We start from the raw sequence: 26,095 nt of genomic DNA, 5'->3' as shown, positions 1-26,095 counted from the left end.
GATATTGTTGTTCTTCCTATCGGGTTGCAAACCCCTTCAGCTACTTCAGTCCTTTCTCTAATTCCTCCATTGGGGACCCCATTCTTAGTTCAATGATTGACTGCTAGCATTCACCTCTGTATTTGTCAGGCTCTGGCAGAGTCTCTCAGGAGACAGCAATAGTTCTTAATGTGATACTTGGGAGAGGCGATTTGGAAAAAAAATGCAGAGAGAAATCTGGATATCAGAGGCCTGACAGAAATTTCAGAAAAAAAAAACCCACCAACTCCAAAGACTTCAAATGACACTGCACTGGCAGCAAACAAAGATGAACAGAATTAGCAAGGAACAATGAAGAAGAATGAAGTTGACATCCTAACCCAGGGGAACTTGCCAAAGAACAAAGCTGATCTCATGTCTATCACTTTCCATTTTCAGAGGATGAAAGAGATCCTTTACTGTACTATAGGAAAGGAGCCTAAACTCAGAGAAATATTAATGCTTTTGAGAAGCCAAAAGTATAGGCAATAAACACAATAAGTCAATTTCATGATGCTATAATTAAAAGTTGCTATTATTTTAATTTAGCAATATACAATGAATATGCAAGATGAACAAAATCATCTGAGGTGAGCTTGCACTGTAAACTATTGTCAGTAGTAATTCGTCCAAAATAATTCTATGCAAAGAATGAAACTTCCTACTTCTCAGTGGATCTATTATAAGCAGTTTTATAGGGAAAGGGATATGAAAGTCATACTACAGTAAGTAAACTCTACAACTAAAAGAATGGGTAGAAGAGACGCAACTACATCAAGCACGTGCGTGGCTCATGATTGAGTTGGCAAGATCTGGTTTTTGGACTTTAACTAAGAAAAGATTTATGTGCCCCTGTAGATATCACTGACCACTAAATAATGAAAAATGTAAAAAAGAAAAAAAAAGAAAAACTGGAGATCAAAATTTTCCTGTCCTGACAAGGTTACATTCTACTGAAAGAAATAGATAATGAATAAAAAGGTAATTGTTCTGGAGGATTCTATGTGCTCTCCAAGTTAAACACATAAATCTAAAGATTCAGCACTCCATATATGTGTGTGGGGCATGTAACATTTGTCTTTCTGGGTCTTGGTTACCTCCTTCAATTCTTTTCCTACACCATAGATTTACCTGTAGTTTCAAAATTATACTGTTATTTACAACTGAATAAAATTCATTTTACATAAACACTACATTTGCATTATCCATTCATTAGATGATGGACACCTGGGCTGTTTCCATGTCCTAACTCTTGTGAGTAGAGTAGCTGTGGCCATGGATTTCCATATCTCTCTGTAATAGGAAATACAGTCCTATAGCTATATGCTCATGAATGACATAGTTGGGTCACATGGTAGGTTTATTTCTAGGTTTCTGAAGAAATTCCACACTAATTTCCAGAGTAGGTGCAGAAAATTGTACTCTTAGCAGCATGTGAAGATTCATCTTCCCCATACTCTTGCTTTCTGTTTTCTTAATCTTCTCATTCTGAGTGGGGTGAGATGAAATCTTAAACTCGTTCTGATTTGAATTTCCGTGCTGGCGAAGGATATTGCATCTTTTTTTATTTTTATGAAGTTCCACTTGCTGATTGCTTGTTAGTCCTATTTCCTGGGTGACTGGAGTCCAATCCAGAAAGAAGTTCTTATCTGATCCTTTATTCTGAATTGGACTTCCCCTCTTTCTTCTAGAAGTTTCAATGTTTCAGTTCTAACATTAAGATCTTTGATTTATTTGGAATTGTGTATAGTAAAAACAAACACATTTCATTCTTTCACACACACACACACACACACACACACACACACACACACATATATATATATATGTACACAATTTTCACAGTACCATTAGTTAAACATGCTGTCTTTTCCTTTCCTTCAGTATCTATTTTTGATGACTTTATCAAGGATCAGGTGACTGGTGGTACAAGGATTTACATCTTGTATCTTTTGGGACCTTCATTTTACTCCAATGATTAATATGTGCTTGCATGCCAATACAGTGCTGATTTAACTACTATAGCTCTGTAATATATTTTCAAGTCAGTTACACAGAAAACACTTTGTATGAAATTCTCAAATAATTTTCATATAACATTAGATATTAAAGATTCTGGAAAAATAGCATCTTTGAATAGTATGTGCCTTGTACTTACTGAAATGGAATATCTTTTGAGTTGGAGGCTAGTACCTTACCCATTAAACAGATTGGAAGAGAGAGAGAATGTCATCAACCTTGTTTACTCTTGCTAAGAGGTATTACAGTATTCTCATAAAAGCCTAAATTAATATTTGGAGATTTGAATTTGATGTGGTAGCACACATCTGTAATCCTGATGCTAGGGAGGCTGATGCAAGAGGACCTTGAATTCAAGGACAACCTTGATTACATAGGCAGCCAAGTCTAGCCTGGACTACATGAGAGTCTGTCTGAAAATAGCAAAACAAAAGTAGAATCACAGTCTTAACAGAGAGAGGAATGCGTGCCACCCTATGTTCTTAGATAAATGATTGTTTCATAGACTGTTTGGAACAACAAAGAAAGAACAGGAGAGACTGACCTGTGCATGCTGTGATCACTACTATCAGCTCAACCATTAGAAAATTATTAATTGATGATAGAAAAAAGATCATCCAAAAACCCTCCCTACCACAGCAACAGTTGGGACTATTGCTCGGATCTGTATTGTTTAAATATGTTCATCTTATAAACACTGTTCCCGGTAAGCAAAGGTGCACCCTGTCATCAAGGGTTATAATACGGTGACACGAAACTTAGGTACCACATGGCCAGATATGTATACGTGAGAGAGCTACCAGCACATCCCAGTGCTCAAACAAGGTAAAAAACATTGAAGATGTGCAAAGACAAACAAATGAAAAGCATTTCCCAAGGAAACAAATTAGGCCAAATCTAAACTGGAAAATGAGTTGGAACCAATCATCCTGTTCTGGCCCAATCAGTGAAATGCAAAGCAAAGTCTGAGCACCCCTGCTCACCCCTGCTCCCCTGGGTGGTGAGTCAAAATGGAACATCACCTGATGCAGAAAACAGAGCCAAGTTTAGTCAAGCTCAGTGAAACATTGCCAATGGAAGATGTGCGGGAGGTGGGAAGGGGAGGGAGAGAAAGACAAATGGCCAGATGAGTGTTCAAAAGGCAAACAACCAAAACAAATAAACATTAAAGATAATTTTTAAAGAATAATAACAAATTTCCAAGTTCTGATGGAGGAATAGGATCCACATAGGGAGCACTGCCTTGCCTGCCAAACTCTTTAGTACTTGTGTAAATCATTCGAAGGATAAGTGATGATTTCTGAGAGGGGAAACACTGGGCAGGGCTCATGTCTCCAGGGTGTGCAAGTTGTTTTCAACTCCTAGTTCCTGAACACTTAGCTAGGGCGACAGCTGCTCACTGTTGATTCTGTCTTGGTATAAGACAGAAAGCTGGCCTGAGCAGGGGCATCTGAAGGACTCTTCTAAGATTACTCTCCCCCAGAGCTGGTCCTTGATTGTATAATCATCAAAAAGTGCTGTCTTCCCTCTCCCTACCCTGGTTTCTGTTTCAAATCACTTTGCCCACTAGCTATTCCTACCTTTCAACCCAGTGCTCTGGTCCACCCAAGAGCACTGGAAAAAGCATTTGTTTTCTACAGGCGCTGTAACAAATTATGACAGTATGGCTCACGAAACAATGTTATTCTCTAAAAATGTGTTCTCTCTCTCTCTCTCTCTCTCTCTCTCTATCTCTATCTCTATCTCTATCTCTCTCCTATCCCTGTAAGATAATCATTCAAAAACCCCCAGATTCATTCTAAAGCACACAAATACATCATCTGAATTAATTTTACATTTTAAGAAATGCAAATTGAAGCTTTATGCAATCTATGAATGTGAATATTTTTGAAATCTGCAAATTATATATACATTTGTTTTCACCTTGGTTGAAACCTAAGAATTTGGGGATCCCAATGTTGAGCCCTTGTATGGAGCAATAGTCCCATGTTGATACTAGACTTTCAACTTGACCACTCACTAAATCATGTGTGCCTGTGTAACCTCTTAGCCTTGGTACCTCATTTTCTCCATATAAACTGTGATTAATAAACTGTTCATGGTTGATAAATTCACTGTGAATATTAAATGAAGGAATTTATGCATAGTGCTCAAGCTAATGCGTGTTTCACACAGAACTTTGATGTATGGTAATGACCAACATTATTAATTCAGTGCTATTCCTTAGAAATTGGAACAAATTGTAAAATAATCTAAACAAGGGTCCAATATACTGTATTCACTAAGTGTAACTCATAAGAATTTATTAAATATTTCTGGTATGTTTACATTTTAGTTTCCTTTTTAACATGATAAAGACTCTTTGGATGCCATATCTGATCAAAATTCCTAGCTATGTAAGCTTAAATAACAAATTTAATCATTGGTTCTTCTTAACTGAAAAAACTGAGCTCAATAACAGTATTTACATCATACATATATCATGTGTATAGATTACATAACTCATGTAAAGAACTGAGCACTATGTTGAGATCTTAAAATATGTAATAAATATAACACCCAGATTTTCATCAAACTTGCTGATTGTATCCTTAATACTCTAGATAAGATGAGCAACATAATGGCATTATTTAATTCTCTGAACTCACTTGATAGATATTGTTATTGCTACTTAACATGGCAATATACACCCAAGTCACAGCTAAGTTATATGTGATGGGGATGGATTTAAAAATAACCTTCCTTTGGTGATAAATTTAATTATTTACAACTCATTGTCACACAAAAAGGCATAATAACCAGAGTAATGACAACAGCTATGAAGAGACCCTATGTTCCAAGCACCATGCTGTCTTAGAAGATGGAATATTTCTCGTAGTATTTATAAGAGTTTCTAGAAGTGTACCACTGCTCATAATCATCTTAAAAGCAAGAGTGCTAGAGCTCAGAAAACTAAGCAATTTGCTCAAGAAAACCACAAATGTCTTGTACCACAGCATGGCAGAAACTGGGAATTTGAGCCTTCCTTTATGTAGTAGAATGAGCCTATTTTTTAATTTGGCCTGCACTATGGCCAAGAAAAGATATGGATTCACAGAATAGTGGCTATTCTATACTTCAGCAAAAGACAGAAAGACAGAAAAGCAGATAAAATCTAACAAAAAACCCAAACCCCAGGCATGAGAAGCTTCCATTAAGTTGTTAGTCAGGTTTATCTAAGAGGACTCCCAAAGCATTACAAGCTATTGCTGTTGCCCTTGGCTGCCCCCCAGAGGTAGAAGGTAAACTTTAATTAGGGAAAACACTGCACTTCAGACACAGAGTCCAGAGGACTGGAGCTGGAACTGACCTGAAAGCTGACTCCCCAAGAACTAGTTTTTATGGTACCAGAAGTCACCATGCACGCTTCCCAAGGAAGGATGCAACTACCCAACGATGGCACCTATGAACCATAGCAGTGATCAGTATTGTACTGTAACTCTAAGGTTGCTTTAGTGGTGTACATACCTTGGCGGTAACCAATGTTCTCCAATTAGACTTAAGACCCAGTTGACAAAAGGGAAATCACGTCTGGTACTGAAAACATCGCCAACTTCCTAGGACTAGTGAAGTTATGGATATTGGGAAAGAATCTGCAAGTTTCAATGTACTAAACTACATAATACTACATTCTAACTATTTCTCCCTTTTTTCACACAGAAGTGTAGCCTACCCTTTATCAAGGAAACTTCTTTTTTTTTAACAGACCATTATAGAAAACCACAACCAATCAAAGTACAAAGATGTGGAGACCAGTTCCAGCTAAAGCATCTACAACACAACTCCTGGACCTAAGGCTCAGGACTCATTGTAGAAGATGGGGCAGAAAGATTGTAGAGCTAAAACGAGCAAAGAGTTTGCTATAAGGTTCAGTCTCCTAGCAATGTCAGAAGCTACACCCATGATGTTGAGCCAACCTACGACCCAAAGACAACACCAATGGATATGCTAATGTGCAAGAGGAAAAGCTCATATGAAGTCAACCCTACAAAGAGAACTACAGGCAATTAATGAATGCTCAAAGCAGGAAAAATAGTCCTTTCCAGGGAAGAGCACACCAATTGGTTATGCAACAGCAAATGGCTAGCCCTGAGAATATACACATACAAGTAATATTATATGGACTGAGCAGGTTGTATTTATGTATTGAAGTAAAAAACAGAATCTTTCTCTGTATTCTCATTAGCTTCTCCAGCAGACATCTATTGGGTTACTAAGCTTCTGAAACAAGGTAAGACAGATTTTTCCACTTCCTTACCAAATATAGTAATATAAAAATCCGGAGTTGTTTCTCTCAAAATAGTTTTATAATAAAATCTCTTTCCACTTCCACTATAGCAGCTGTCCTGAGATACTATCACAACCCAAGGTTTTTTTTGGGGGGGCAATTAAACAATAAAGACTGTTTTCTAAGAATCCCTTTAAACTGAAAATCATGGTCCAGGAAAATGGCTCAGCTGGTAAAGACACTTACTACCCAAGTCTAGAGACATTAGTTCCACTCTGAAAAACAGAACTTTGTCTATAAAAATGTCCGCTGAACTTCTTACACGTCCCATGGCAAGTGTGAACATGCATGCACACAGACAAGTGGCTAAATACAAGTTGTCACTAGAAAATCAGCAGAAATTGTTACTGCCTTATAATAGTAAGAATGGATTTGTGCTGCTGAAGGGTATGGATGCCAGTAGCTGAAACTACTACACAGGGGAAAAATATCCAAAGCAGATACTGTGCAGAAAGTGGACTGTGCCACTAGAAGGATGTTGAATATTCTGACCAATACATACCCAACCAGCCTTTAAGGAATCTAGTGTGTTGACACTTGTTCAAACATGTTGAGCTCTTCTGCCAAAGAGAATAAATGTTTAAAACCAACATTCTTCTCAACAATATCCTTCAAATAACTAATCCCCTTCAATTAAACTCACCTCTCCCCTAATCACAAGCATACTTGTAAGCGAACCCCCAAATAAACTTTTGCTCAGAATGCTTTTGTTGAGCTTGAGTTTCTATTCTTTTTATCTCACTTATACAACAACTCAGCTCAATTCGAAATTGTGTATACACGTGTCAGAAAAGGACAAAGAGCACAAGTTGCCAGATATCTCTCCTTCCTAAAGGTCTCAGTACATGTTAAAAATTAGATATCCAAAGGCCCTTGAGCAGTAGGGCTTCTATAGATCCTTACAATTCATTTTTAAAGAAATTTGTAAGAAGATTTAAAAATGCTTTACTGGCATCATCTTCAAAACACAATGTGGAATTTGTCTATGCTACAAAGAACAAATTTTCAGAGATATTTACATGTGACGGTCACTCAGATCAACATATTAAGTACACCCACACTCAATTCCTGTTTCTCTTCCCAGTCATTATCCTCTCCTGCCCGGAGGTGACAACTATTTAGACATGTAGCCCTAACACTATTGATTGAATATAGTCATTCTTGAATTTCATATAAGTAATATCATTTACTCCTTCGTCTCTGGATTCCTTCACTTGGGATTCACCTACATTCTTTGTGTGTATTAGTAGCAACTATAATAATGTATGCTACACATAGAACTCTTAATGTTGAGATTTGAAGGGAATTTAAAAAACTATTGTGGATTAGAACTCAGACACTAAATATAGAAGGGGTCAGAGAAAGTAGAACAACAAGTGAGAATGGGTAATGCCTTAAGGAATTGGGAAAGTGATGAGAGCTAAAGTGTCTACTGAAGCTAGCACACTTTGCCTCTGTTTACTCAGCACCTGTTAAGGAATATAGATGTGATAAACCCAGCCTTCCCAGCTTCTCATGAGAAATCAGCCATCTGGACTGTTTTCGTAGAACCTTTGTACTTCTAATAAACTTTAAAATAAATTCCGATTGATCAAAACATATCAGGAAATAATGAGCCGATTGAAAGCCATTTTGTAAACAACAGATCCACACCAAATCCATGCAAGGAAATAAGATTTAGAAAGGAAGGAATTTGCCATGTTTACTGAGTGTGCAGACCAAAGCAGCCTAGAGCAATTTAGAATAAAGGATATGAAGACAGATGACTAAATGAAGTCCCATCTTCATGGGCACTTGGCACATGATTTAGTCTTTCTGGGCTTCATTGTTCTCGTTTGTGAAGGTAGCTGCCTCACATGGTTGCTGGAAAACTGAAAGTGCTAATACATGTAAAGAGCTTAGTATAACACCTAGTACATTTAAAAGGACTAGGAGTATTAGTTGTTTATTCTTTCGTTATTATTTTCAGGGGTGATGGATGGGAATAGTAACATTCTTTATTATTTTTAAAAGTTAAGTTCCTCAGAACAAATTACTTAAAATATAATGTCAGGACACTTACAAATATTAGGCTTGATAACACCAAATCTGCATTCAATTTAGATATGCTCAGGTGATTTTTTCTCTTCTCCAAAAGGACACATGCTGCTGCCAACAGAAGATGAATGTTGAAATCTGTGTTCCTCATCAGTGGAAAGTCAGCTTTCTATTTCCTGAAAAGTTGGACTTTAGCTCCAACCAAAGGAGCAGATGAAACTTTAAAATGATTTTATACAAAGTTTGTCAGAAACACAAATATCATGTGTAGTAATGTAAGACCTTGAGGGGGCTTTAAAAAAGGGTAATCCCAACATTTTTGAAAGTTCTTTCATAAATATGATAATGCCAGATTGTTAGAAACGGAAGTTACGCTTGATAGAGAAGTGTGCACCTCTAAATCCCAGCACTTGGGAGGCTGAAATGGGATTGGGAGTAGAAAGTAGTTTACACCTAGCAAGTTGCAGCTCAGCCTCAGCAATACGGTAAGACCCAGTCTCCAAAACAAGGATTAAAAAGAAGTGAGAGACCCGCGGATCCCGGCCCACAGCAGCTCTCTGCTCCCAAACCCCGTGGGAGAGAGACCTCACCGCCTGATCAGGTGGGCACTCCTGAGGCTGCAGAGCGGAGGAGACCACCAACACTGCCCACCCCTGCCCACATCCCTGGCCCAAGAGGAAACTGTATAAGGCCTCTGGGTTCCCGTAGGGGAGGGCCCAGGAGCGGCAGGACCCCTGCGCCTGAGACACCGCCGGAACCTGAAGGAAACAGACCGGATAAACAGTTCTCTGCACCCAAATCCCATGGGAGGGAGAGCTGAACCTTCAGAGAGGCAGACACGCCTGGGAAACCAGAAGAGACTGCACTCTGTGCACATCCAGACGCCAGAGGAAAACACCAAACGTCATCTGGAACCCTGGTGCACGGAGGCTCCTGGAAAGAGCGGCGCAGATCTTCCCGGTTGCTGCCGCCTCAGAGAGGACTTAGGCAGTACCCCACGAGCAAACTTGAGCCTTGGAACCACAGGTAGGACCAACTTTTCCCCTGCAAGAAACCTGCCTGGTGAACTCAAGACACAGGCCCACAGGAACAGCTGAAGACCTGTAGAGAGGAAAAACTACACGCCCGAAAGCAGAACACTCTGTCCCCATAACTGGCTGAAAGAAAACAGGAAAACAGGTCTACAGCACTCCTGACACACAGGTTATAGGACAGTCTAGCCACTGTCAGAAATAGCAGAACAAAGTAACACTAGAGATAATCTGATGGCGAGAGGCAAGCGCAGGAACCCAAGCAACAGAAACCAAGACTACATGGCATCATCGGAGCCCAATTCTCCCACCAAAGCAAACACGGAATATCCAAACACACCAGAAAAGCAATATCTAGTTTCAAAATCATATTTGATCATGATGCTGGAGGACTTCAAGAAAGACATAAAGAACTCCCTTAGAGAACAAGTAGAAGCCTACAGAGAGGAATCGCAAAAACCCCTGAAAGAATTCCAGGAAAACACAATCAAACAGTTGAAGGAATTAAAAATGGAAATAGAAGCAATCAAGAAAGAACACAAGGAAACAACCCTGGACATAGAAAATCAAAAGAAAAGACAAGGAGCTGTAGATACAAGCTTCACCAACAGAATACAAGAGATGGAAGAGAGAATCTCGGAGCAGAAGATTCCATAGAAATCATTGACTCAACTGTCAAAGATAATGTAAAGCAGAAAAAGCTACTGGTCCAAAACATACAGGAAATCCAGGACTCAATGAGAAGATCAAACCTAAGGATAATAGGTATAGAAGAGAGTGAAGACTCCCAGCTCAAAGGACCAGTAAATATCTTCAACAAAATCATAGAAGAAAACTTCCCTAACCTAAAAAAAAGAGATACCCATCGGCATACAAGAAGCCTACAGAACTCCAAATAGATTGGACCAGAAAAGAAACACCTCCTGTCACATAATTGTCAAAACACCAAACACACAAAATAAAGAAAGAATATTAAAAGCAGTAAGGGAAAAAGGTCAAGTAACATATAAAGGTAGACCTATCAGAATCACACCAGACTTTTCGCCAGAAACTATGAAGGCCAGAAGATCCTGGACAGATGTCATACAGACCCTAAGAGAACACAAATGCCAGCCCAGGTTACTGTATCCTGCAAAACTCTCAATTAACATAGATGGAGAAACCAAGATATTCCATGACAAAACCAAATTTACACAGTATCTTTCTACAAATCCAGCACTACAAAGGATAATAAAGGGTAAAGCCCAACATAAGGAGGCAAGCTATACCCTAGAAGAAGCAAGAAACTAATCATCTTGGCAACAAAACAAAGAGAAGAAAAGCACACAAACATAACCTCACATCCAAATATGAATATAACAGGAAGCAATAATCACTATTCCTTAATATCTCTCAACATCAATGGCCTCAACTCCCCAATAAAAAGTCATAGATTAATAAACTGGATACACAACGAGGACCCTGCATTCTGCTGCCTACAGGAAACACACCTCAGAGACAAAGACAGACATTACCTCAGAGTGAAAGGCTGGAAAACAATTTTCCAAGCAAATGGTCAGAAGAAGCAAGCTGGAGTAGCCATTCTAATATCAAATAAAATCAATTTTCAATTAAAAGTCATCAAAAAAGATAAGGAAGGACACTTCATATTCATCAAAGGAAAAATCCACCAAGATGAACTCTCAATCCTCATCTTCGATTGGTTTATATACAAGTGTGCAATTTCTAGGCTTGAAAGTAAAATGATGCTATCTGGTGCTGGATAGAGGAGCCTTATTTTTTATTATGGCAGCTTGCTATTTTTGTAACATGGTGATTTGGTTGAACACAATAAAGTACAGTAGTAACTGATCTCCCCTTCTTCCTGGATGAGTGAGGAGATGATTAAATGTTGATGTCAGCATCCTTGAGCATATTCAGATGAGCTTCTGCTTCTATTGAAAAGGATGCTGTGTTTGATTGTGGTCCGAAGCTTTGAAGCACTACTTGGCATCTCCTTCCTTGGAGGTCTCACTGTTTAAACATAACAGATTTGATAGCTTGTTGGTAAGGTGAGGTCCAGCTTGTCTCCACTAGGTCATCTTCATGTGAATCCGGTGGTTATACGGTTTTGTTCTAGGGATATTTCATTTTTTTAATAACGGTTTTAGCTGACATTCATGGAGAGAATGAATCCTTAGAACTGTGCCACTAGTGAAAGGAAATCCTGTCTAGAGTATGTTTCTTTACAAAGCTGTGTCACACCATCCTTTGGGCCCTCTGCTGGAAAAGTAGAATCAAGTCTCAAATAATGCCTTTTAAATTGTATCCTCTAGTATTATAGATGTAGGACAGTACTGTATCATACCTCTGTGGATGTAAAATAGCTTGTACCTGCTTTATGATACGTAGTAGTGACCGTGCTTTATCAGAGCTGTTTTTAATGATGTTGCTCAGAATGTTTTCTTTCCAGATGATGATTGAGAAGCTACTTTAAAAAAAAATGGTGCCAGGTACCACAAGAGTAACAGAACTGTGCCGTTTTCTCGGGTTTTGTTTTTTTACTTTTTTTTTTTAATGGAGTGTGCTGGATGTCTCTACAGTTTTGTTCAGATGACTGCAGAACCTGGAAAAGCTGTTGCTGCTGTTGATGCATAACACACTGCTATTATTGGTCTTTTTATATAAATATAAATATAAATATATATATATACAGAAAAAAATAAAATATAGGTTGTGTGCTGGCAAAAAAAAAAAAAAAGAAGTGAGAACGCGCTTATGAAATCACTGAACACCGAGGAGGAACATACCCCAGATAACACAGCTCCTGCAACTGGCCAGGGAATACTGAAACAGGAAATAGTGTCTTTCTAAGAATCGCAAGTAGTGCGGCTACATCTGCAGCATTAACACACGACCACAGAAAGAGGCAGTTGCGGAGAGGGAAATGATGAAAAGCTACTTGGAGGGGAGGCAGCTTCTCAGCCTAGAGAAAGGGTCAGATTTCTAAAGGCAGCTGTGGAAAGCCAGGCAGGGAAGATAGCTAGGAGAAGAAATGTAAGGATCATGCGTTGCATGGGTGACAGTGTCCCAATGAACGGTAGTGTATACAACAGTGCTGAGAAGGAAGCCTTGCCACTCAGAGATGTTGGGACTACATGCCATACGGTTTCGAATAATAAGATACTCTAACACAAAGAGCAGTAGGGTTGCTTTTTGTCCCATGAAAGAAATGCCCACTCATCCTTTATGAATAATCCAATTGCTACAGAAAAATGCAAAATGAAAACATAACAGTCCCTCTATTCTCACTACTCGGAGAATAGACGATTTCTTCTGAAACTTGCCAAAACTGCTCCCATGAGTTATTTTCAAATGGCAATGTTTATTTTTCGACTGTGTCATCTAATGCAGTCACACCAATACAAACCCATGATTATATTTCACCATAACCCAGGTACACATGTGCTGAAAGAGAAAGCAGCTGCGTTAATACTCTGTATCCTGTTTAAAGTCAACAACAACAAAAGAAATTGCTATATACAGTCTCTCTTTTGAGATTATAATATGATTATATCGTTTGTCCCTTCCCTTTCATCTGCCCCAAACCCTTCCATATACCCCTCATTGCCCTTGCTCTCTTTCAAATTCTCTTTCATGAACTATTTTCATTAATTATTCTCTTTAAAATTAAGAAAACCAAAATGGCTTTTTTTTTCAATCCTTGACAAAGAACTAACTCATCAGTGCAATCTTTCCCATTTGCACATGCTGGCATGCACTGAAAAAGTACAAATGTCCCAGGAATCTGATGCGACTCCTTGCTAATGATATTTTCTGCTTCATTCTTTCAGCCAAGAAATAATCAGAGTGCAGAAAGGGGGGCCTATCTTTCTGTCAGGGTGCACTCAGAGAACAATGCTTAGCTTAGATGATACAGCTGCACTAGGAAATCAAATAGAGTAACGACAAGAACAAAATAATGGTGGGGATGGGATGGAAGGAAGTGGAGAAATGGAAACTAGTTATGCAAACATGTCCCAGAGGAAGTGATTGAGATGAAAAAAAATTAAACCAACAGGACCATGTTATGCTACATTTGACATGAGAAAATCAGACCCAGAATTACAGCATGTTAAGAAAATATACACTAGAAAGCTCATAAAAATATTGAGGGAAGAACGGCTGATACTACAGATTACAAAATATATATTTCTGGCATTTTTAAATGAATGTTAGTAAGACCTAGAATTTTAGAAAATTATGATATAGTGAGAAGTGAAAAATTGCCAGGACCACATATTTCTTGACCAAACATATTTAAAACATTTGCATGTTACCATCATCTCTGCCAAATATCACATTTCCCTTTGAGAGTCTCTGTATCACATTATGTCTGTGAACTCATACACTTCCCTCACGTACTCTGCACTTCATCCAAATTGAACTGCTGCTTCTCTATTCCCAGGCTAGAGTTTCCAACCTCTGCGCCGTAGTTTCAACTCCTTTCTCCATTAAGAATGTTCTTGTTTTCATTCATCTTGTTTTTATCCCCATATGTACATGTTCAAATCTTACCTTCTTCTAAAATCCACCCCAAAAGCTTGTTTTATAATATCTTTCCTGATTCTTCTTGACACTTCTTTCTACCTCCTTTAACATTAATACCTAAAATTCTACCTTTTGCCCCTCCACTAAAACATCCAGTAACAACAGATAGCTACACATTAATACCAAAGTACATACTTTGTTCTCCTAACCTGTGAGCTCTTTGACAGAAAACTCCACATATTATCTCTGTATTCAGCATCCAGCACACACACACACACACACACACACACACACACACACACACACACCAAGCATATACATAACACACACAGACACACACAACACAAACACACACACACAGAGGGGGGCATGTATGTAGACAAGTGCTGAATAGCATAATTAACTACCTGAATATTCAACAACTATAGAAAGAGAGTGGAAAAGAAAGAATGTGGATTTACACTATGGAAAACAAATTTTATAGGAGTAATTATGTATTCGATTTATACATAAATATTTGAGGGAAATTTTGTTTACATATACTAGATAAGCTGACAAGAAAATCAATGACACTCCTTTGAACTAGAAATATGATTTTTATCTTGTAGTACAGTTCAGCAAATGTTTATTTTTAGATACTAGCATTGTTTGCGATCTTCATAGCAACTCAGTAATTACCAATCATTATCTCCTACTCTCCAGATGAGTAAAATGAATTTCAGACAATCTATATAACTTGGCTGAAATTACACAGCTAGTGAAAAAAAAGCAGCACTGGGAATTGGATGTGGACCTGCCTTACCTCAAACCCTATGTTCTTTCCCATAGCACATATTTTCAAAAGCACTCTCACAACTATGACTTAATACACTTCACAAAGCAAAACAGAGAGAATTGGGTATCCACACACCTACATCTTCCACTCCTAAATGCCAGTCACTTCCCCTCCAGCATCACTGAAAGTCTATCACCTCTTTTAAAATTCTCTGCAAACCTGTAACTAACATACAAGCCTCATGGCCTAATTAAGTTCTTTGAGTGCAAACCTAACCAGTGAACAAATAAAGTCTCTTTTTATATAATTTAAAGAAAATTAATAAGTGTCAAAATTAACATTTTTGTCTTTAAGTGAAATATAATATATATATATATATGTGTTGAGTTTTAAAGGATTATTTCTAAACTTTCCTTCTCCTCTTTTTCTTCTGCTCCTCTCCTTCCAGCCCTCCTCCTTGTCCATTCCTATACCTACCACCTCCTTACTTTCCTTCCCTCTTGTTCCACTCCCTTCTCCCTTTAATCTTGCGTGGACTTGGTTTACTTTCTAAGCAAATAGAGTAGGTCAGACCCTCATCCTATAGGCCTCTCCCAGAGTGGAGTACAGAAAAGCCTTCCTGTAATACTGTACCCAGGTCAGTCATTACCCAGGATTAGTAAAGCCATCCAAGTGAAATCATAAAGTAAACATGTTAACTAATGCTAATGCTATACTATATCCATCTTTTTTCTTAAGTTTAACAACAATATGATTATATTATCTCCCCCCTTTTCTCCCTTTAACCCTCTTTCCCATGTTTCTCCCCTTTCAGATTCCCGGTCTCTTTTTCTTTGATTATTTCGACGTATACAAAAGTACAACATAGTGGTGCTTGTATGTATGCCTTTTTAAATGGTCTCTTTACCCTAAGATAGCTTTCCTAACAAGAAAATTTTTCAAGGCTTGGCATTCTTTCAAAATAAACTACAAAAATTATAACATCCTTAAGAAATTTCACTTTAAACATGCATTGGGTCTTCCCTTCCAAAGGTGACATCCGATCAGAGTAAAATGTTTCGTATGTGTGTGTGTTGAGAATAAAATGGGAAGATGGTAAATGTCACTAAGCAAGACTTAAATACAACAAAATTTGACTTCCCCAGAGTGCTCCTGAGATGGAACCTGTCTCCACTCTATGAGCAAGCACTCAGAATCCCTGTCATATTAAGGAATAAATTCTTCCTTGGCTTTTCAACAACCAAAGGAATAAGTGATTACCGCTGTCTTGGAATTGATACACTGTAATCAGTGTGTTGCTGACAATCAAAGGGAAGGTCTTAATTTGTTCTGAGCACATGAAGGGTTAAATTTAAGAAAGCGCTGCAAGCTCTAACATAACCATAGGAATAACATGTTGAAAACAACAGTCATCAGGGTGGGACTGCCCCCAAGGGGGAGCTGGGCATTGTGCCAGAGACCGATGGGGTAACCTGCCCTGTTGGTTCTATACAGGGTTAATATAGAGAATAGCAGGAACTTAAGTTGCTTAAAGCTGCAGCCAGCCTAAAGGAGAGTCTGGCAGGGGTCTAAAATGTTTCAGATTGCACATTTACCAACAAAATAAGATCACCCTTAACAACGGAATGTTCAAAGTAGAACTTCATCTCATTCAACCTTTCCCTTCCTTTTCTTCCTAAGCTAACAATCAACATATGCAACTTATTAACATAACTGAGCATGAACATTTTTTATTACTGTGCAGGCTTTGTACGTCTGTGAAATGAACAGATTTGTCTGTTTTTTTTCCCTGAAATATTCCTTTGCCTAGTTAACAAAACTTCACTTACTTAAAATGTTTTCATAACCATCCTAAAGACTCCACAAACTCCACCATGTTGTGAGTGTAAGAAGAATTGAAGTGTAGGAGGACGTGGTGAACGTTTGCATGTGATTACTTCCTTATTCTTACTTTCCTATTCCTACTTGACTAATTCAGGATAGTAAAACCACTTTAGGCATTTTGACAAAAGTCAGTGTAGCTTTTTTTTTTTAACCACTCAAAAGAGAATAATTCTCTAAGTTTAGGCAGTTTGGAACTTGTACTTAAGGACGTTGAAATTTGGTCTTTGCTCTTTAGTGAAGGGGAGTCAGGGAAGAAAGGTCCCTGTGTTTACTCACTGAATAAATATGCCTGTAGGCAAGGCACTGTTTGGTGCTTTAGTCCGTGGACTTTTTAAACATCTATCTTGGCTGCTCGACAATCCCCATGTTAATCACCCCATCTTCCCGCTTAGGTGCCTCCAGTTCTAATTCGAGAGAATTATTTGGCAAAGTAAATGATCCATGACCCAACCAGGAAGGAAAGATAAAAGCTCCAGAGTGGTGAAAAATGAATGCTGTAAAATCCATGAGCTGTAGATTTCTTCACATGAAGTGTCCTTGCTCAAACAATTCTGGAACGTTTACGTATCCAATTCTATAATTCTAAGATGTGTAGAAACAATAAGCTTGTCACAGGGCATAATTTCTCTTAACTCTTATTAAGCGTCATTATCTTTCATAGTGTGATAAGTGTTTTATTCACATTATTTCGTTCATTCATTGTTCAGGGTGTGTGTGTGTGTGTGTGTGTGTGTGTGTGTGTGTGTGTGGTGTGTGTGTATGTGTGTGTGTGTGTGTGTGTATGTGTGTTGTGATACACTCTCACACTGCCCACATTGGTGGCCTGTAACTCACTTTGTAGCTGAAAATGGCCTTGAACTCCTGATACTCTTGGGTCTGTTTCCTGCATGTTTGGATTATAGTGTTTGGATATATGACTGATTATTCACACTGCTCCTGCAAAGTTAAATAGTGTTATTGGCCCCATTTCACAGTTGCATAAACTGAGGTTTGGACTCTAAATTTTAGAAGACTAAGAACAATACCAAATCTTTGCAAGTTTAGTATAGACGGGCATAAAGGGAATGGTGTGGGTGATTATTTAATAGCAAAAGAGTGTTGAATATAAAATAAAACAAGATTCTAGCGAGCATACACTTTGAAGAACCTTAGTTTGGGGACAGATTGTTTTATAATTGTCAATAACTACCAGAGCCACATAAACATCTCATCAGTGAAACTAGTTATTTTGGGCAAGTAGGGTCAACAGACAACTTAAATAGGTTAAACTATGTCTCAAATTGTCTACTCACTAATAATAAGAAAATAAAAAAGTCATAAATATAACTATCCCCTCTTCTATTAAATTGGTTAAGGCATTGTCAACTGTGAATTTTTCTTCTCCATGGGAAAGAATGCTTCAGTGTTCTGAAAATTTTTGCACAAGTAGAATAAATTATCTGATAATGGTGATACTTTTAGGTATGTTTATTTTCTAAAATAATTGCAAGATAGGTACAAAACAAACTAAATCTTCATATGATTTTACTTTCTTTCTTAAAGCCTCTGCATTCAGATTCAGCTAGCCTAGGCAGTCAACTTCCTGTGGTTTAGGCCTCTTCCATCTCCAGAATTAAGTCCACTATGCTAATAAGTGGAACTGTCGATGTTTAAAAGAGACTTGGGACCATGGCTGAATTGTTGTGTCATTTGAAGCAACCTTATATAACTCATTACTGCAATTAAAATAGCTGTCCCTGATCCTTGTTTAAAATGGCTATATGGTCCATGCTCAGCATACAACTATGATTTGGCATGAGAAAACAAAGTTGAATATGAAGTAGAATTGCTGTGCGAGAGACCAGTAAAAGTGGGGTGCCCATGTGCTGTCAGGAGTTACATGAGCAGCTCCAGTCGGCAGAAGATCCCTGGGCAGGTACATTCAGAATCAGTCAAGGGTTTTACACAGTAGCCCATCAGAAGTTTGCCTCTCTGGCATCTTTATTATAAAATCCCTAGATCTGTCCATGGTAAAGATTCTAAGAAAATATTTCAAGGTGGGATAGTCCGGACTCAGTAGGTAGGCGGGAGAACGGACTGAGGGGGCTGTAGTTTGCTCTCTAAGTAAGAATTAAACAAAAGTCCCAGTGTGGATAGAGTACGGGTAAGTTACGTGAGACAGACATAAAAAATCAAATCCCAAACCACTGTGGTCATTCAGAAATGTTTGCAACTTTTCACAAGGGCAGTGGTATTACTCCCAATTTCCTGACCAAATATTTATTAAAGTAACCAAGGATTGAGTGCACGAAGCTGCCTCACATCGGCGCGGCATCCTACTTTCCTTCTAGCTCGGAACTGTGAGGTACTGTCAAAAGAAAAAAAAAAAAAAACACTCTTCCATACTCAAAATAGCTACGTTACAGAGGAGAGTTGGAACGTGTTCTGGGAGTGGGTGTGTTTGTTTGAGTTCAGTGTGTGCAGAAAAGGCAAGCCTCCACAGCCATTCACACAGTTCTCTGCTCAGCGATGGCTACGCAGACAGCAGAGCTCCAGCCCTTCATCTCTGAATGGTAATGTACATTTATAAAGAGTATTTTCTTAACTATTTTGAGGCATTTTATAAATAATATGCATGTGTCTGCTGAATATGTATATATGCGTGTGCTCATTTATTTATTTATTTATTCAACTTTTGCTTGCTTTCTCCCGTGTCTGATTGTGTGTGGTTACTTGTGTGGTATGATTTCTGAGGTGTGAGAAAGAGCTTCCCCACCCCCAATTCCTATGCTAGTCACTCAAAATATAAAATATCCCTTGAGTTGGCCCCACCACTTACCTAAAATCCCCATATCGCTCTAAACATCTGATTTGGTCGCTGACAGCAGCTGCTAACATCCAAATGTTACATTGAAATATTAGGCAGACACTAGAAATTAAAAACGATTTAAAACAAAGGCATATGGAGCAATTGTTTCTGATATAATGTGAAGTTTCAAAAGAATGCAAACTGACATGTACAGTCTGGGTCATGTGCTAGTAAAATGTCATGAGGTCAGAGCAAGTATATATACCCCAGTTCATGAACATGAGCTTGTGGTAAGAGAAACCGAGCAGAGTTGGACAGATTTTGTTGATTTATGTAGAATGAATGCTTTCCACAGTTTCTGATCCTCAGCTCCCTCTCTCTTCACAGTGTGTCTCACACCTCCCGGTGCTGAGCTCTGAGGCTCCCAGTGACCTCTTGGTAATCAGCCTTGGCTGGGTCCAAATCCCCACCCCTTGGAAAAGTCACGGAGCCTGACGTCTGCCTGTGAGCCGCTTTCAGCAAAGACCTCACAAGCAGCTACTCAATCTCTTGGTAGCAAATTGCCAAACCAGGCCCGTTTCCTCAAAAGATGGTAGAGGACTTAGCAGCTTCCTATGTTGCTCTGAAATTGGAGAATGAAATTCTGCAGGCTCAAGTGAAGAGGCTCACGGAAGAAAATGCTGCCCTCCAGGCCCAGATACCAGAGCTCCAGAAATCCGGAGCAGCCAAGGAGCATGAACCACCCCGAAAGCCCTCAGAGGCCCAAGAGCTCCCAGAGTCCCCAGAGCTACTGGAACTTCCAGCAGCCAGGGCTTCACAAAACCCCTGGGAACCCCCAGCAACCACAGAGCCCAGGGAGCCCACAAAGATCAGAGAGCCCAGGGAACCCTCAGCCATTAGCAAGCTCAGGGGACCCCCAGAGATCAAGGAGCCCAGGGAACCTTCAACCATTAGAAAGCCCAGGAGCCCTTCAGAGATCAAGGAGCCCAGGGAACTTTCAGCCATCAGAGACTTCATGGGAATCCCAGAGATCCAGGAGCCCCAGGAGCCCCAGGAGCCCCAGGAGCCCCAAGAGACCAATGAGTCTGGAGGACCCTCAGCCATCACAGAGTTCAGGGGATCCCCAGAGATCAAGAAGTCCCATTCATCCCCAAAGTTCAAGGAGTGCTGGGGACTCCAGGAGTTTCCTAAGGTCAAGGAGTCCTGGGAGCCCCCAGAGTCCCTGGATTCCACAACAGCCTGGGGACTCCAAGAGCTTTCAAAGTACAAGAAGGCTCACAAACCCCCAGAGCTTCAGGATCTCGCAGCCTGGAACCCTGCAACAGTCAAGGAACACCAGGAGATCCAGAAGGCTCTGGAGTCCCCAGCAACCCAGAAGCCCCAGGCATCCCCAAGGGGTTATGATCTCCCAGCAGTCGGTGAGGCGGAGCCCACAGACAACCAGGGTACCCCAGCCCTCAAGGAGCTCCAGAATTCACAGCTCCACAACCCTACAAATGATGCGGAGCCTCAGACGGTTCCAGAACACCAGGAGACCTCATCACAGCCTGAGCCCCTTGAGCATCCAGCTACCCAGGAGACTCTGGAGCCTCAGGTGCTCCAGGAGCCCCTTGACCCCTCAGATGCCAAGGAGTTCCTAGAACTCTCAGTACCTGAAGAGTCCCTAGAGGGCCTAATAGTTGTGAGAACAGGAACAGAACAGGCTCACCATGAAATAGAGGCTCCAACTTTGCCCCTAGAGTACCCTTTGGCCTTCAGTGAGGATTTTCAGAAACTCTCTGAGTTTTTAGTTCAGTTGAACAGTTACCTAAGAACCAGAGGGTATCCCACTGAAGCAGCTCTCGTGAGCTTTGTTGGCAGCTTCTTCTCAGGTGAGGCAGGAAGGTTGTTCCAGCCCTTATTAGATAGCCAAACCTCCCTGCTGGAGCAATTTGAACGGCTCCTGCGAGCGCTTCAAGATACTTTTGACAATCCAGACAGTTTGGAAGTTGCTAACCAGGGCCTCCCTCAGCTTCGCCAAGGAGAAGGCCTTGCTCCCAGATACTCAACCCGTTTCCACCTCATTGCTCAAGAGTTAAATTTGGGTGAAAGCACACTCTGCATCCAATTTCAAGAAGAGCTTGCCAGTTCTATTCAAAACGAACTGTCTTGCATAAGTCCAGTCACCAACCTATCTGATGTGACCATTGAGTGTGTCACTCTAGAAGAGAAGGCAAGTGGTGGGGCTGATTCCAGTTCATCATCCTCTGAAGAGGAAAATGGGTCCGAGAGTCCACCCACTGAAAACCAGCCTGTTCAAGCTACAAGTAATCGCCCTCATCTCAGTGAGGCTGAACGGGCCAGACGCCGCGAAGGTCACTTGTGCCTCTACTGTGGCCATCCTGGTCATTTTGCCAGAGACTGCCCTGTTAAGCCTCAGCGTGCCCAGCAGGCGGGAAACATGGAGGCCCGGCGGTAAGGGGGATCCCGGGCGGGCCAATCTATAAATACGCGTCCCCCTCTCTTCCCATATCTATGTCCCGTACCCTATGGCTAACTGTTGAGATTAGGCTTGGAAGACGGCAGTTCTTTGAACAAGCAATGGTGGATTCAGGCTCCTACAGAAACAGCATCGACCGCTCTGTGGTTCTTCGAGAGAAGATACCAATCCGCAATAACATCTTCCCTCTCATGCTCGAAACTGTCGATGGGCGTCCACTGATTAATGGACCCATAACCAAAGAAACGCCACCTGTTGAAGTCAAAATTGGAAATCACGTTGAAGAGCTCCAGTTTGACATTATTCATGCACCACGCTACCCTCTGATTCTTGGAATCCATTGGCTTGAGACACATGACCCGAACATCGAGTGGAGTACCCGAACTGTGTCCTTTCCATCGCATTATTGTCATTACAATTGTTTCAGGAACAGGTGGAATCGAAGACGGCGTGATGAAATAATTGCTGGTTAGATGGTGGGTCCTAGTGACTTCTGACCATCTGCCTTCTGTTACCTCAGCTGTCATCAGCATTTGCTGCTCTCTGAATCTTCCAGTGAACCTCTGGCTATGAAAGAAGGCTACCTGTACAACGACGCTGCCTCTTGGATGATGGACTGAACCTGACGACTTTGAGCTGCTTTTCCCCACCAACCTTGCATGCCTCCCTCTTTGAACCCTACATTATGTAGGGCTGTTTTTTTTTTAATCACAATTCACACTAACAATATGCATGCAAATAGATATTAGAAACTAATACTGAAAAGTGTAGCTGTTAGATTGATTTTGTTTTTTTTAACCAAAATTTATCACATATTTCTGTCTTTTTTTTCAATAAAAGCAATTTTCAAGTAATATTTTAAGTAATCAATAAACAATGGAAACTTTTACTTGAGTTTAAGTTAATTTATTGGGTTAGCAGAGGAGGGGAGTAAGAGACCACTAAGTTTGGAGAGGGGAAGAGAGGGAGGGAGGTAAAGTGTGAGAGTAAAAGGGTAATTGGGGGAAGGGATGGGAGAGATGCAGGAGGGAGAGAGAGGATAAGAAGAGGAAGTGAAAATGGAGAAGGGGTGAAGGGAAGGGAGAATAGAAAGAGAAGGGAGAGGGGAGGGAGAGATTTGGGGAAAGCTTAAGGTTTGAATGGAGTCCTGTGGATTCCCAGAGTTGACAGTTCAGAGGGTCATAATTTAGGTAGAGAGAGATGGAGAAAGTCATAAAGTCTTGGTATTAGGATTGGGTAAAGTATGCAGGGGTAAGCAGTGGTAAGGTTGAGAAAAGAATTTTGGAGAAACTGGGAGGAAATGGGAAGACTGTTGGATTCTGGGGGCAGGGATAAGGGGAGGGAGAAATTCTGATAAAGGACAGCACTGACAAAGACATGAGCAGCTTTGAACGTCTTGGACTTCAGAAGCTAACCAAACAGAGAAGAGCACCAGAGCAGGTAAGGAGACCTCAGTGGTGACCTATCCATCCCTGTAAATGGGTATCTGGGATTTATTCCCTGCAGCACCAGAACTTGTCCTAGAAGACCTGCCTACTAACTGCCCTCACTACAGCATTGGAACAGGGTGTCAGGAATCAGGTTTTAACACATGTAGTTAGGAGTCACCTCTCCTACATTTATAGGTTCCTCTCCCCTGCTAGCCATGCTGCCTGCCTGTCACACAGGGAAAACAAAGCCATAAAAGAACCACACATGTGTGATCATGAGAGGGGCTAGTGTCTTGACTTGCTTAAGTTATACATAATGCGCTTACACACACACACACACACACACACACACACACACATGTGAGTATTAGATAGCTGGGTAAAAGGTGAATATTTGATCCATGCCCATCTTAACCCTCTTTTGTGTTCTCAACTTCTCCCTTGGAATTTCTTTGAAGACACATGAGAGTATTCTAACATACATGATCAAATAAAAAGAGCTCCCATTTCCTTCAGGCATCTTATACACATCAATCATGTCATTGCTTCTGAGAACACCCAATGATGTAGTTGTGTATGCTTTTATTTCAAAATAAGCCCAACTAGGAAGGCATGGAGACCTCTTTGAGCTCCAAACACTATTGCTTTTCCAGTCCAGCATGTCAAACTCCCTAAAGCAATGGTGAGTACCTGACAAGACTAGAGAAGCATGAAGGTAGGTTGGAACCCTGAAAAGGAGGGGAAATGAAGAGAGAAAAACTGTGTGGTCTTAGATAGTGGTTTCTTTATCCAGATTCCTTCAGCTTTACCATTCCCCACCAGTCATCCTCCAAACCACCTATTTCTTGTCTTGGAGGATTTTGCTGCCTTTGAAACTAATGCCAGATTCCCTGGTGGTTTCTGTAACAATTGAGTGTTCAGGAACTGTGTATTGCTTAAAAACATCACCTTTGAATTTTTCTGGCTAGCGACTTCCAAACTGAATCTAGATTCTAAGTAGCCTTAAGGTCCTTGTCTTCTATTAATCAGTAGCAGTCACTCCTCTCCACAACAGTCTAATGTTTTTCGTCACAATAACATCTTGCAGCCCTGTGGTGAGCTTTCTTCGGGAGCTACATTTCTATTCCCCACTTAATCCCTAATAATTGGTGAACAGAATCACCAATATCTCTAACTTTGAGAGCATAGCTTCACATAATGCCTGGCACACAGACAACCCTCCATAGCAACTGACTCACTATTTAAATATCATGCAGAGAAGAAGGTTTCTTTGTATAATATGTGTTTGTCTAGGTTTTTTCCTCAAGATTCACCCCTAACACTAAAAAACAAACAAACAAACAAAACCAACTTCAAGCAGCAATAAAAGAAAAAGAACGTCTTTTATTATTGAACCCCTCCCCAGAGATATGAAGACCAAATATAGCTATTTCCCCAGGACTGAGGATTCATGGAACAATGAGTTCCCTATGCAAAACTGGGAGAGTTATGGGCAAACTGAGATTGCTGGTCACCTTACCTGGACCCTCCACTTTCCTAACTAGCAATGTAGATTTGCTTAACTTAAGATTTCAGAAAACAATCAGTAAGATAATCATAGAATCACATACTTTTTGAACTAGAAAAGACTCAAAAAGTGTGTTTCCTTAATTTTATATGTGGGGTTAAGGAGACCCAGATAAACTGAAATTACCTACCATAAATAGCATCATTCTAACATCCTGATTTCAAATCCAGTGCTCTCTTTTCATGTTGAGAAGCTATCCCAAGCCTATTGCTAAACTCAAGTCTGTGGCAAGCACTGAGTGAGTTTGTGTGAGCAGTGCTAAATAATGATGTACAGGGGTTATAATGCGATCAAAAGAGTAGAGGGGAAGCAAGCATTCTAGATAGTGAGAATAATCAAATGTTAAATTCTATGGTAGCAACAAAATGACTGTAACTGAAACACATCAGTAAATAAGATTCACAAGAACAGGGACTGGAAAGAGAGTTTAGCAATTCAGAGTGCGTACTATTTTCCCAAAGAACTCCAATTTATTTTCCAGCAGCCACAACAGACGATTTTTAACTCCAGTTCCAAGGAATCTGATGCCCTCTTATGGCCTCTTCAGGCAACTTCAAACACACACACATACACACACACACACACACACACACACACACACACACACACACACACGCACGCACACATGCACGCACTCACGCACGCATACACATGCACAGCACACATACGCATGTGAGTATTAAAAATGAATTCAGTAATTGTTAAATGACTCATGAGAACTTTGCAAGATAAGATAATATCATTTGTACCTGTTTCCAACGCAAATTCATTATCAACATTTAGGAAAAATATCAAAGAAATGAATTCCACTGAATTAAAATCCCTTGTTAGGCTTTATGTTGCCAAGAAATGTAGGATGTTAAAAATGAACATCCTAGGTGCTGGGACAATGGCTCAGTCCATAAAGTATTTGCTGTACGAGCATGAGGACCTGAGTTCAGAGAGGTGTGGAGGTGCGCCTGTAATCCTATTACTGAGGATGGAAAAACAGGAGTGCCTGGAGCACACTGATCAGCTACACTTGTAAAGCTAGTGAAATATCCTGTCTCCAAAAATAATCTAGAGAATGAGAGAAGAAATGCCCAGCTCAGTCTCTGGCCTCTGCCTCCCCACACATAAAAAGCACACACATGTACACACTCCCAGATATTTTTCTGTCTCATTTCAAAGCTGGGGTTCAGGAATGACCATATAGCTCAGGGCTAAATGT

At 40.2% G+C, this 26,095-nt stretch overlaps 1 protein-coding gene across 1 annotated transcript; it reads left to right on the top strand.

Annotated features, from left to right (window-relative positions):
* Window positions 1-19,111: 19,111 nt before the first annotated feature.
* Window positions 19,112-22,777, top strand: Rtl3 (retrotransposon Gag like 3). Its single transcript, NM_001401152.1, has 2 exons — window positions 19,112-19,173; window positions 19,797-22,777. Exon 2 carries the CDS (start codon window positions 19,999-20,001, stop codon window positions 21,865-21,867), a length of 1,869 nt encoding a protein of 622 aa, NP_001388081.1. The 5' UTR covers window positions 19,112-19,173; window positions 19,797-19,998; the 3' UTR covers window positions 21,868-22,777.
* The last annotated feature ends 3,318 nt before the right edge of the window (window positions 22,778-26,095 follow it).

This window comes from Rattus norvegicus, chromosome X, assembly GCF_036323735.1.
Source record: "Rattus norvegicus strain BN/NHsdMcwi chromosome X, GRCr8, whole genome shotgun sequence".
Lineage (NCBI taxonomy): Eukaryota > Metazoa > Chordata > Mammalia > Rodentia > Muridae > Rattus > Rattus norvegicus.
Note: the sequence above shows the minus strand (reverse complement) of the source record. Positions and strands in the feature narration are given on the sequence as shown.